This window comes from Echinops telfairi, unplaced genomic scaffold, assembly GCF_000313985.2.
Source record: "Echinops telfairi isolate 266 unplaced genomic scaffold, ASM31398v2 ScPeMD7_34;HRSCAF=130, whole genome shotgun sequence".
NCBI lineage: Eukaryota > Metazoa > Chordata > Mammalia > Afrosoricida > Tenrecidae > Echinops > Echinops telfairi.
Window position 1 is genome coordinate 27,508 of NW_022103931.1, and position 14,236 is coordinate 41,743.

At 39.7% G+C, this 14,236-nt stretch overlaps 1 protein-coding gene and 1 pseudogene across 1 annotated transcript in view; both read left to right on the forward strand.

Annotated features, from left to right (window-relative positions):
* Positions 1 to 14,236, forward strand: part of MAGT1 (magnesium transporter 1) — a gene marked incomplete at its 5' end in the record, with an annotated part of 33,852 nt that overhangs the window by 8,014 nt on the left and 11,602 nt on the right. Inside the window, 4 exons of the mRNA XM_004715901.2 lie at positions 2,254 to 2,394; positions 2,864 to 3,004; positions 3,782 to 3,871; positions 4,481 to 4,544. Coding sequence (XP_004715958.1) covers positions 2,254 to 2,394; positions 2,864 to 3,004; positions 3,782 to 3,871; positions 4,481 to 4,544 — 436 coding nt within the window. The remainder of the gene's footprint in view (positions 1 to 2,253; positions 2,395 to 2,863; positions 3,005 to 3,781; positions 3,872 to 4,480; positions 4,545 to 14,236) is intronic.
* Positions 7,154 to 11,300, forward strand: LOC101646011 (annotated as a pseudogene).

Sequence of the window (14,236 nt, forward strand, 5' to 3'; positions counted from 1 at the left end):
CCGTTCGACACCCCATGATCACACAGGTTGATATGTTGTTCCATGTGGGCTTTGTTGCTTCTGAGCTAGATGGCCCCTTGTTTACCTTCAAGCTTTTAAGACCCCAGACGCTTTCTGAACTTTTCCTTGGGCTAATACTGCCCTTTTGATCTCAAGTGGCTGCTTATTTTGAGGTGCAGTTGTTCCACATATAGGCCTGTCTATTGTTTGGCTGAAAATTAAGCCACAGGGATGAGTTCAATTACAGTCCTTAAGAGTCATAATCTCGGGGTTCCAACAGTTTTACTCCATAAGCCTGATCTCTTTTATGGTTTTCAGTTTTGTTCCACATTTTCTCCCACTCTATCCAGGACATTCTAATATGATCCCTTTTAAGCACCATCTAGTTCTTCTAATCTTAGAGTGGAGGAAACTGAGGTTCACATGGTCCATTAGACTGGCTGTTTCCATATGTCTTTGATATTTTTCCAATACTTTCACCTTATCTCAAAGTTCACAGGTTTTTAAGACTCCAGTTGTAACTCATTAAAGTAGAGTATAGAACATTGACTTTGTGGACATGTTTTGCCAATTGACTTTGCTGCCCCATGAGACTCTAATCCTGAACTCTCATGCCCAGCAACTCATTCTATCAAGGTATTTGGTTATGTCTAAGAAGTTTTCATAACTTTGCTCCTATACGCGCTACTATATTCATGGCTAGATTTGCAGCATGTTGTTGTTAGGTGCCGAGTTGGCTCTGATCCCGTGTACCTGATGTTGTGCCATTCTCTCTAATGTTGTCAGTCTTACATCTATGGTTGTAGTCACAAGGATGCTCTTTGGAGCATTGTTAATTGAAAAAAAGAGGGGAGAAACTGTTAAAAGTCTATCAATAGCATAATTTCTTATATTATGAGAGTGAGGTTGATCTGCATCGACTATCTGAAACTACTAAATAGATCTCTCAAACATGGTTGAATGTTAGAAAGCAAAGTGCAGACTAATATAGTTAATATGCAATTCACATTTTTAAAAAGACTCAAAGCAATTTTACATGTTTTTTCTTGGTGCATAAACATGGATATGGCTAAGTTAAAAAAAGGTCTGGGAGCGAAAAACAGTCTGGAAGTGGCTACCAGAATGGAATAAGATTGGTTTCTATAAGTCTATAATGCATTTTTTGAAATTTTACAAATATTGTGTTAGTCTGGGTTGACTAGAGAAACAAATTCATGGACACTCTTGTGTATAAGAAAGAGTTTTATATAAAGAGTATCTTAAGAAAATATCCCAGCCCAATGCTTGTCACTCAAGCATACCATGGGTGTCAATGGATAGAGAAATGTGATGTCTATCAGTAAACATTTATAAATCCTTTTAAATTGATGCTTTCTACATAGGGCTACCATTTTGCGTTGGCTTTTGCTATGATTTTAGAGCATTGTCATCTTCATCATATTCCCCTAGATCAGTGGTTCTTGACCTGTGGGTCACCACCCCTTTGGGGGCTGAACGACCCTTTCACAGGGTTCTCCCAATTCATAAGAGTAGCAAATTTACAGTTATGAAGTAGCAACAAAAATAATTTTGTGGTTGCAGGGGTCACCACAACATGAGGAACTGTATGAAAGGGTCGCGGCATTAGGAAGGTTGAGAACCACTGCCCTAGATGGAGGATGTACTCAATTTGGAGTGTGTGTTAATTACATGAAACAATTCTTATAAATTTATCCTTTTATGTAATCTCTGAACAGATTAAAACATTTCCACTTTGGGGACACTTTTCCCATTTCTAGTGGAGTAAAATGCAGGTCTCTTAGCTAGGAGCTAATATTTAGGTAATAAAGGTAGTGGTGCAGATCACAGGTACGTTTGGGTTTGAACTCCACCTCAAACTCTGCCATAGAGTCGTTTTTGATTTATAGCCCCAGTGAGTTTCTGTAAATATAACTCTTTGGGGAGTAGAAAGTCTCATCTTTCTCCCGCATACTTCATCTTAAGAACTCAACAAATAGAAGAAATGAAAGAGACAATGAGAAAGTGGAAAACCTCCTCTTGTCTCCTGAAGAGTAGCTAACTGGTGCTTTCAAACTGCAGACCGGGCGGTTAGCAGCCCAGTGTGGGACCACTACAGCACCAGGACTCTGGCCACTTAGGCAAGTCACTTAACCTGTTCTACCTCATCTGTGAAATGCCTAAATTCCGAATATTATTTGCAGTTCAGATTATCCTTTAGATAATTTATATTTTCATGAACTGTTCTTTATTCAGCTAAACATGAATTCAGCTCCAACATTCATCAACTTTCCTGCAAAAGGGAAACCCAAACGAGGTGATACGTATGAGTTGCAAGTACGGGGATTTTCAGCTGAGCAGATTGCCCGGTGGATAGCTGACAGAACTGATGTCAATGTAAGTCTCCGTACTTTGTTACAAGTTCTTGTGCCAGTATCCCTTTTGGAGGTCCTAATACTGTCCTCATTTCCCTGCGGCGGTCATCATTTGCCTATCCCTTCGCAAGAAGCATTTAACAGAACTATCCTGATGAAAGAATGCAACATCCTGCATCACCCTATTGGATGTAGCATGAAAATCACTCTTTTGACCTTTTTAAGCCCATTGATTATCTAGTTGAACTTGACAAAGCCTGCCTTATCTAAAAAGTCACATGATTTCTATGTTGCGGCTGAATATTATACCTATTACGTTCCATTTTAGAATAAAATACAAACTTTTTTTTATTAAGATGGGATAAAAATATGCAATTTTTCCTCAAATTAACTGTACCGACTTAGACTGCTTTCATTTCAAATTATTTTGGCCCATATAATTAATGAATACATTTTATATTTTAAAAAGTTTTTCTCTTCTTAATACTTAGATCAGAGTAATTCGACCCCCAAATTATGCTGGTCCCCTTATGTTGGGATTGCTTTTGGCTGTTATTGGTGGACTTGTGTATCTGCGAAGAAGCAATATGGAATTTCTCTTTAACAAAACTGGATGGGCTTTTGCAGCTTTGGTGAGTGCATTTCAGAGGAAGAATTTAGTTAAACCTTTAATGTTGTATTTTCTCATAGGTTTTCATTTATATGAGAAGTAGCATTACCTGAGGGAAAGGAGTTTACGGTATATATTTTTATTTTCTGCCATGAAGTCAGCTTATTCTCCTTATTATGTCATTACAATGGCCAGAACTGAGAGGACCTGCTTTATACCATCTTGTTCTATCTAAATTTCATGGCTGTCAGCTCCCTGGAAACCTGTAATTCTTTTGAAAATATTTTTCTAAAATGCCTTTTCAATGTTCAATTTTAAAATTTGTGTTACCTGATTGATAATGTTAAAGTAATGTGTCTTTCCGAGGTAAATATTATTGAATTGTGATTTTTGTGATCCTTGTGGGAAAACATAGGCCTTATGAAAAGCATCCCTAAAAGTACAGAAAGAAAGAAAAGCATAACTTATCTTCAAATAATTTTCAGGAGGGAAAATAATAATAATTTTCAGGGGGGCAGGGAGCGAAAAAAGAGGAGCTGATACCAAGGGTTCAATAGAAAGTAAGTGTTTAGAAAAGAATGATGGCAACATATGTACAAATATGCTAGATACAATTGATGTATGTATTGTTATAATAACTGCAAGCTCCCCCAATAAAATGATCTTCTAATTGCAAATAATCATTTTCTTCATCATATATTCCCAGAACAAATGTATTCTTCATACCAGGTAATCTAACCAGGCAGGAACGTCTAAACTAACTGTGTTATATGAATATTTTACTATTTTTGTTTCCTAGTGTTTTGTGCTTGCTATGACATCTGGTCAAATGTGGAATCATATAAGAGGACCACCATATGCTCATAAAAATCCACACACAGGACACGTGGTAAGGAAAGGCCAGGGTTTCCTCCTATCATAGACTGAGGTTAACCTTAATTATTGTTACCCTTTGAGAAAAGTGCCAGCAGAGAAAGGAATTAGATGTGTCTTTGACTTTTTAATCTTTCAGTTGTTAACAAACTTCAGTTGCTGAAAACACCATGGTGTGCTCTTAAAATTGGGAAGTTTCTGATCCCTTTTGGTGAGTCCTTTTGACTAAGGTAGCTAAGAATGAAAGTCAGCATTCATCGAAGTAGAATAATTAAGTACTTGAGCATCCACTACTCTTGTAGATACTGTGCTAGGTATTAGACGTGGTCCCCGTCTTCATGGAGTCTACGTTATATACGTCATGCTCTTGTACACTTAAATACTTGTTTTCAGTTACTGTGTTGTTGGTATACATAGTATAGTCATAGTGAAAATAAAATAATACACAAATAGCTTTTATACTAACTAAACTTATTTACTGATGAAAACCAGAGACCTAAAACATGTTGCATGCATCAGGTGAATTAGTAGTTGTATAGAATTTTAAAATAGCTCATTTTAGTGTTAGAATGCCAAAATTTTATATATTTAAAGATTCCATTTTGTCTTTTTTTTTTCCTCCCAGAATTATATCCATGGAAGCAGCCAAGCCCAGTTTGTAGCTGAAACACATATTGTTCTTCTGTTTAGTATCCTCTTTATAATCCTCGGGTTGCATTATAATTTGTCTGTTTTCTCACATTCTAGTATTCTCGGTACAGTATTTGTTTGGGGTTCCTGTCTTATTAAGGCACGTCATAATAACCTTCGGAAATCATTTTATTGTGTCATCTGTCTTAGTGCCATCAGGTAAAGGCCACCCGGGATAAACAGAGTCAGGTGTGTTGTTCTAAGGGAGAGTACACATACAGGAATTGGCAGGAGTTGTGGTGTAAAGGAAGAGATAGGCATAGGAATTTGAGGAAGGGTGGAGTTTAGGTAAGGCCTAAATTTTTTTTTTAACATTTTATTAGGGGGTCATACAACTGTCATCCCAATCCATACACACATTAATTGTGTAAAGCACATTTGTACATCGTTTCTCAAAACATTTTCTCTCCACTCAAACCCCCGACATTAGGTCCTCATTTTTCCCCTCCCTCCCCGCTCCCCCCTCCCTCATGAGCCCTTGATAGTTTATAAATGGGTATTTTGTCATATCTTGCCCTGTCCGACGTCTCCCTTAACCCACTTTTCGGTTGTCTGTCCCCCAGGGAGGAGGTCACACACCGTTCCATGTAATCGGTTCCCTCTTTCCTACCCATTCTCCCTTTACCCTCCCTGTTTTGCCACTCACACCACTGGTCCTATAGGGCTCATCCACCCTGGATTCCCTGTACTTTCAGTTCCTATCTGTACCAGTGTACCTCCTCTGGTCTAGCCAGACTTGCAAGATCGAATTCGAGTCATGGTAGTGGGAGCGGGGAGGAAACATTTAGGAACTAGAGGAATGTTGTACTTCTCATCATTGCTACATCGCACCCTGACTGGCTCATATCCTCCCCGAGACCCCTCTGCAAGGGGATCTCCAGTGGCCTACTAATGGGCTTTGGATCTCCACTCCGCACTCCCCCCATCATTCACTATGGTAAGATTTTTTGTTCTGATGATGCCTTACACCTGATCCCTTCAACACCTCGTGGTTGCATAGGCTGGTGTGCTTCTTCCATGTGGGCTTTGTTGCTTCTGAGCTTGATGGCCGCTTGATTACCTTCAAGCCTTTAAGACCCCAGACGCTATACTTTTTGATAGGATAAGGCCTAAATTAAGTAATGTTTACATAGGCCAAATGCAAGGCTTGGCTGAGTATAAAGGGATCAATATTAGATCTGGACTCTACGTTGGACCTGGGGTTCCTTTTCCTTTGAAGCCACAAAGTCAAGATAAATATTTAATTTAGTCTTCTGAAACTCTGTTCCTTGGCTGTAACTTGCAGTTATATTTCTGTTTCTAAGTGACTTAACTCCTCTAGGCAAGAACGGAATATTTCATTCTTAGTGGCATAATTTCAAATAGTCTTGGGTTTGTAGAAAATAGTGTTACTCAGTGAGTATGAAAGCAGTAGCTACTAAAAAAAATGTCGGTCATTGTCACATTTTACAGTTACAGCTGGCTTCATACCTGGGGACTTCAAAAGACGTTTGTGGAAAATGGAATTAAGAGATAATGGAACTTTTCCCATGAACTTTTAAGGGCACCTGGTATGTGTGCTACTCTATCCTTTTCCATGGCAGCACTGATTGTTACTTTCATAATCCAAGATAATTTTTACTTTCTCACTTCTGAAAATTGCTGTTTTTGTAAGCTGCCAGGATCAATTAGAGTGACATCAGGTATGTAAGAGTCTAAGTTTCACAGTATTACTGATCATAGTTTACCTACCTGAATATACTAGGGTAAGAAAAAATATTGCTTCGAGAGTACCAGTTCAAACATGTGCAGGTTTCTTCAGAACATGTTTAAACATGTCTTCGCAATCAGTGAGTGACTGCAGACAAGTTCTCTTTGTCATACATTTGTCTTAATTCTTCTTACAGTGCCTGCAAAAACAAGGTCCAATCAAATCAGGGACTTCTGATGGGATCTTCTGAGCCAGTTAAATTCAAGGGAACAAGGGCAGATCAGAAAGTTATGGTGATTGTTTTCTAGAATTCCAAAGAGGGTAAACTTCATAGGTTTTCTGGAAGGATGGAGGACAATCACCAGCAGACTTATTTGCAAGAAAAATGAAAAGTGTGTTAGTACAGAAAAAGGCCAGGAAAATTGCACTGAAGAATTTTTTTTAATGCACCTGTTTATTCTTTGAGGGTAACAAGGGCTGTCTTACAAGAATTTTGTCAGATAGCTTCACCTCATCTACCTTATAGCCATAATCTTTCCCCATTTGACTTCTTCCCCACCCTCCCCAAAACTGAAAGGTTTAAAAGGAACAAAATGTGTACGCCTATTTTGACCTGCTGTAAGTAGAAGAGTGCAGGATTCTTTGAGGAAGCGTTGGAAAGATGTAAATGCTGCCTTCAGAAATGTACAGACCTAAATAGAAGAAATGTCAAGAAATAAAAGCCTCACATGGCTATTGCTGTTGCACTAAGCCTGGGGGATAGTGGGTGACTCTTAGCTTCCTTACCATATTCAGGGTATATATTAGCATGAATCCAATGCAGCCCTCACTTTTCCACTGTACCATTCTTGTTGCCAGCTGTTCATGCAGCACACATTCCTTCTGACCCATAGCTGCCATTCAGAGCTCATAAGTGACATGGGTATCATCTTCCAGACCAGGCACTCATGCAACCACACCCTCATCACTCAGAAGGACAAGGTTCATAGTCTCACAGAGAATATACCCTTCTGTGGCTACAGCTTGATTACAACCAAAAAAGATACAAATGAAGAGACACATGAGGTGAGGTCTGAAGGAGGGTTTAGCATAGAGATGCCATATCCCAAAGAGGGATGGGCTACCCGCTCCTGTGCATGATCCCAAATCAGGAATTTCCTCGGAGCCTGTGGATTCAGAGTTCTTATCAGCTCCCTCACATGGCCATGATAGATTACATACTTTGTGGGATTTACCAAATTTGTGGATTACATCCAATGTGTCAGCATTGGATCCCTAGGTGCCAGCTCTTGGTTTGATCAGCCACCATTAGGTGTTGACATAACCAGAAAGAACTGAGAACAAAGGCTGCAATGCTTTTTGCCAGGTGTTTTCACGGTGTGCGGATAAGGGGAGGCTTCCAAAAGTCACGGGAAAATTCAATCAAAAGATAATGGAATTTTTCTACAAACTATTTGAAGCCCCCCTATTGTATTGGAAACAATTGTAGTACCAGCTAATAGCTTGGGGTGAATTCATTTGCTCTGCTGTCCGATCTCATCAACTAGATGACTGGGATATCTGATTCTATTATATTGAAAACGATTGTACTAATTCAAATAACCTAGGAATTTTGAAAGTGATTGCAATCGATATGTAAATTTATTTAGGAAACATTTTCCTCGGATAACAGCAGTATATATTCATTAAATGAAATTTAGAAAATATTCAGTTTGGTTGTTCGATGATTCCAACTCATTGTGGCCTTATGCACAACAGAGTGAAACACCGCCTGGTGCTCCGACACCCTAACAGTTGTCCTTATGCTGTAACCCAGTCATCCATCTTGCAGAGGCCTTCCTCTTTTTCACTGCTCCTCCATTCCACCAAGCGTCACGTCCTCCAGGAGCTTGTCTCTCTCGAGCTAACATGTCCAAAGTACCTGCAATGAAGTCCCTATCCTTCCCACCGAAGGAGCATTTTGGCTTCTTCCAAAACCGAACTGTTTGTTCTTTTGGCAGTCTGTGGTACTTTTCAATATTCTTCACCAGCATCACAATTCAGATGCATCCATTCTTATGTGGTCTTCCTTATTCAACGTTCAACCTTCATATGCATATGAAAATACCAAGGCTTAGGTTGAGTGTACCCTAGTCCTCAAAGTAACATCCTTACCCTCCAGCACTTTTTCCACATCCTCTTCTGAATCTGGCCTGATGTTTTTGGGAGAGATGCAGCAAATTTTTTCTTGCCTGTGATATCAATGATATTGTTCTATAATTTGTGCATCGTGGCTGGTCACCTTTCTTTGGAATGGGTACAAATAAGAATCTCTTTCCAGTCAGTTCGCCGAGTAGCTATATCTACTGGTTTCTTGGCATAGAGGAGTGAGTGCTTCCAGTGCTTCATCAGCTTGCGGAAACATTTCAGTTGATACTCCATCAATTCCTGGAGCCTTGTTTTTGGCTAATGTTTTCAATGCAAGTTGAACTTCTTCCTTCAGTACCATTGATTCTTGCTTATGTGCTATCTCTTGAAATGATCGAGTGTCAACTATTTCTTTTTGTGCAGGGAATCTGTGTAGCCTTTCCATTTTCTTTGGATGCTTCTTACATTGTTCAATATTTTGCTGATAGAATCTTTCAATATTATAACTCGAGGCTTAAATTTATCTTGAGTTCTTTCAGTTTAAGATATGCTTAGCATGTTCTCCCTGTTTGTTTTTCTTTCTTTCTTTTTAAAATCAGTTTATTGGGAGCTCATACAGCTCTTATCGTACATGCATTGTGTCAAGCACATTTGTACATATGTTGCCATCATCGTTTTCAAAACATTTTCTTTCTACTTGAGTCCTTGGTATCAGCTCCTCATTTTTTCCCTCACACCCCTCCCTCCCTCATGAACCCTTGATAATTTATTAATTGGTTTTTTTTTTCATGTCTTACACTGACCAATGTCGCCCTTGGTTTTCTAAGTCTAGGTCTCTGCACGTTTTTTTTAACAATATTTCACTTTGGAAGGATTCCAGAACAGCTGCTACTGCTACACCGTGCAGCTCCAGGCTGTCCAAGTGCCTGTTTTCTGCCCCATAATACCATGATCCAGCCACCATGATAAGTGCCAGCCATCCTAGGCCACCCATCTGACCGGGACCACAGCCCTCCAGGGCTCTCTGGTCATCTGACCTTAGTGTAACTAGAAAGGCCTTTGTCGCGTGGTTTTTAGAATTATTTCAGAGCAGGAAACCATCGGGGGAGCAGTTGTTGGTATTGATTTGGGTGCTACCAACTCCTGAGTGTGGTCATTATGGAAGATAAACAAGCAGAGGGGCTGGAAAATGCTGATGGGGCCAGAACCACACCTTCAGTTGTGTCCTTCACAGCAGAGAGTGGCAGGCCAGCCAAACGTCAAGCTGTCACCAATTCAAACAACACATTCTATCCCATCAAGCATCTCATTTGTTGCTGATATGATGGCTCAGAAGTACAGAAAGATAGTAAAAATCCTCCCTTCAAAATTGTCTGTGCCTCCAATGGTGATGCCTGGGTTGAATCTCACGGAAAAATCTGTTCTCCAAGTCTGATTGGAGCATTTGTGTTGTTGGAGATGAAGGAACTGTAGAAAGTTACTTGGGGCATGGAGCCAAGAATGCTGTCTGTGATCATAGTCCGAGCGTAATAAAGTGACTCTCAGAGACAGGCCAATAAGGATGTTGGCCAAATATCTGGATTAAATGTACTTTGGACGATTAATGAACCTACAGCTCTACAGTCTAGATAAGTCAGAAGAGAAAATAATTACTGTGTATAATTTTGGTGGTAGAACTTTTGACATCTCTATCTTGGAAATTCAGAAAGGAGGATGTGAGGTAAAATCTACCACTGGAGAAACTTTCTTAGGCGGAAAGGACTTTGACCAGGCCTTCTGAGGAATTCAAGAGACAGTTAGGAATTGAAGTCACCAAAGACAACACGGTCCTTCAGAGGGTGTGGGATGCTGCTGAGAGGGGCAAGCGTGAACTACCCTCATCTGCGCAGAATGACATCAAGGTGCCATATTTGACAATGGATGCTTCTGGAGCCAAGCATTTGAACAGGAAGCTAATTCAGGTTCAATATGAGGGAATTGTCACCAACCTAACCAGGAAGACTATCACGCCATGCCAAAAGACCATGCGAGATGCAGAAGTCAGCAAGAGCGATACCGAAGTAATTCTTGTTGGTGGCATGAGTAGAATGCCCAGGGTTCAATAAACCACACAAAATCATTTTGGCCAAGCCCCAAGTAAAACTGTTAATCCTGAAGAGGTCATTGGAGCTGCCATTCAGGGTGGTGTGTTGGCTGCTGATGTCACAGATGTGCTACTCCTGGATGTCAGTCCTCTCTCTCTGGATCTTGAGACTCTTGGAGATATCTACCAAACGTATTAACAGGAACACTATATTCAAACCAAAAAGAGCCATGTGTTTTCTACAGCTCCTGAGGGACAGGCTCAGATGGAGATTAAAGTGCCAGGGTGAGAGAGATGACTGGAGATAACAGATTTCTTGGACAGTTCACTTTGATTGGAATTCCCCAGTCCCTCGTGTAGTCCCTCAGACTGAAGTTATATTTGACATTGATGCCAATGGGATTGTACATATTTCTGTGAAAGATCAGAGCACAGGACATGAGCCAAAAAAGATCATGACCCAATCTTCTGGTGGATTAAGTAAAGATAATGTTGAAAATACGGTAAAAAGTCCAGAGAAGTATTCTGAGGAAGACTGACGAAGGGATAACTGATTTGAAGCAATTACTAGGGCAGAAGGAATCATTCATGACACAGAAATAAATTAAAATGGAAGAATTCAAAGACCAATTGCATGCTAATGAGCACAACAAGCTAAAAGATGAGACTTCCAAAATGAGGGAGTTCCTGTCTCCAAAAGACGACAGTGAAGCAGGACAGAACATAAGGCAGGCAGCATCCTCTCTTCAGCAGGTGTCTCAAGTGACATGCAAGAAGATGGCATCTGAGCAAGAAGGCTCTGGAAGTTCTGACAATGGGGAACCAAAGGAAGATCAGACGGAGGAGAAACAATGATCATAGGAAACTTTGGAGCAGAAAAGAAGACCAAATGAGTGGGAGTGAAGGGCAAACTTCTGTCTTACTTTGTTTTTGCCATATTCTAGATATCATTTCCTTGATAAGTAAATTTAGTGTCCATTAGCTTATGAGCATTTAATGAGTGATAAAGTCCATCAGTACACAGTTCACAATGTTCTGTCCCTAGCCTATCATTTTTCAGTTGCATGTAAAAACGGAGAAGGGTATAAAGACTTAAACATTGAAAAAAATGTTTTTCATTTTGTCTTCTCAAAAATGTCTGTTCAGCTCTTTGACCTCATCATTTCTTCCATAACTACTTAACAGTTAAGAGCACGTTTCGGAGTCTCTTCTGACATCTCTTTACTTTTTTCTTTTTTTCTGTCTTTTTAATGACCTTTTGCTTTTTTCATATGCAATGTTCTTGATGTATTCCCACAGCATATTAGGTAATTGGTGTTCAGTGCATTAAGTCTGTTTTTGAGATATTCTTTAAACTTAAGTAGAATAGACTCAGGGTTGTACTTTGTCTCTCCTGGACTTATTTTCATTTTTTTCAACTTCAACCTGAACTCACATATGAGCCATTGATGGTCTATTTCACAGTTGATCCCTGGCCTGGTTTTAGCTGCTGATCTTGAGCTTCTCCATTGTCTCTTCATATTGATAGATGCTGTCAATTTTATTTCTATGTGTTCCATCTAGACTAGTCCACATATATAGTCTCCTTTTGTGTTGATGAAAAAGGGTATTTGTGAAGAAGTCATTGGTCTTGCAAAATTCTATCATGTAATCTCCAGTTTCATTTCTATTAGCAAGTCCGTGTTTTCCAACTACTGTTCCTTCTTTTTGTTTCCAACCTTTGCATTCCAATTGACAATAATTATCCATGAATGTTGATTGCATTTTTGTTCAATTTCAGACTAAATACAATGTTTACATTCTTCAATTTCTTCATCACTAGCTTTAATGATTGATGCATAAACATGAATAATAGTTATAGTGACTGGATTTCCTTTTATGTGAGTAGATATTATCGTATCACAGACAGTATTGTATTTCAAGATAAATCTTGAAATGTCCTTTTTGGTGGTGAATGCAACAATATTCTTCTTATATCTGTCATTCCTGGCAAAGTAAACCATAAGATTTTCTGATTCAAAATGGCCAATACAGAGAAGTTCGATGAATGGAAATGGAACTGGAATGGAAGTTATGAGAGTGTTGACCCAATGTAGAAAATGTAACCAATGTCATTGAATGATATGTATAGATATTGTTAAATGGGAACCTAATTTCCTCTGTGAACTCTTACCACAAGGAAAAGGAAACAATATCTTTTTTCCCCAAAGCCATTTTATTGGAATCAAATAGAGATATATCATTCCATAGTTCAATCACGTCAGTATTGTACAATTGCTAGCATCATCAGTTTCAAAACATCTTCCTTCTTGAACTCCTTGATATCAGCTCCCCTTAATCCCTCCCCTGCCCCACTGTAACTCCGCCCAGAACCCTGTATCCCTCCCCTCCCCCACTGTAACCCCCCCAACCCATCTTCTACTTGCTATCTCTATAAGTTCATCAGTCTTGGGTTTCTGGTACTGAAAAACATAAAAACATATAACAAAAGTCCAAGAGGGCTACCCATAATGTCAAAATACCTCAGATATCACAACACACAGAATCCAGGAGTAGGAATGGTGATGCCGTAAGGGTAGGGGGAAGAGGGGGAGAGAAAGGGGGACCCGATCGCAATGATTAGCACATAACTATACACCCCTCTACAGGGCGAAGAACAGCAGAAAACATGGGGGAAGGGAGACAGTGGTCGGTAGGAGAGATGAAAATAATAACAATGTACAATCTATCGGGGTGTTATGAGGGTGGGGGGGAGGGGGAAGGGGAAAAAAAGAGCTGGTACCGAGGGTTCAATAGAAAGTAAATGTCTAGAAGAGAATGAGGGCAACATATGCACAAACATGCCTAATTCAATTGACGTATGGATTGTGACATGAGTTATACAAGCCCCCAATAAAATGATTTTTTTAAAATACATCAGATAAACCCCAATGTGAAAAGACACTCCACACACACAGAAAATATGGAAAACCAGATCAGGCCCAACGTGTGTCAGAGTGGGGCTCAAGTGACAAGGTTTTAACTGCTCAAGCCAGGTTTATCATTTTGATCTCCTATACTCGTCTCTCCAATAGCCTACACTGGTCCCATATCCCTCTCTCAACAGTGTTTGAAAAGTTAGTACCTGAAGCTAATCAATTACAATATTAACAGAAGATCCTTATGCTCCAGGGAAATTATCAAAAAGAGACTACTATAAATTAACAAGGAGGTCTCTAAAGGGAGCCAAAGGCAAATAAAAATCATAGCTCCTCCCCTCACAGAAGGGTCACAAGGAAATGACGAGCCAGTCAGGGTGCAGTATAGCACTGATGAAACATACAACTTTCCTCGAGTTCTTTAGTGCTTCCTGTCCCCCACTATTATGACCCTAATTCTACCTACAAATCTGGCTAGAGCAGAACATGTACTCTCGTACAGATAAGAGCTCACAACATAGAGACTCCAGGACAGATAAACTCCTAAGGACCGACCATTCATGAGAGTAGCAATACCAGGGGGGTAAAGGGAAGGTAGAGGGAGAAAAGGAGAACCGATCACAATGATCAACATATAACCCCCTCCTAGGGGGAAGGACAACAAAAAAGTAGGTGAAGAGAGACAGTGATCAGTATAAGACACGAAAAAAATAGTAAGAATTTATAAATTATCAAGGGTTCATGAGGGAGGGGAGGGGGGAATTAACTGATATGAAGGGCTCAAGTAGAAAGAAAATGTTTTGAAAATGATGATGGCAATATATCTACAGATGTGCTTGACACAATGGATGGATTGTGATAAGAGCTATTTTT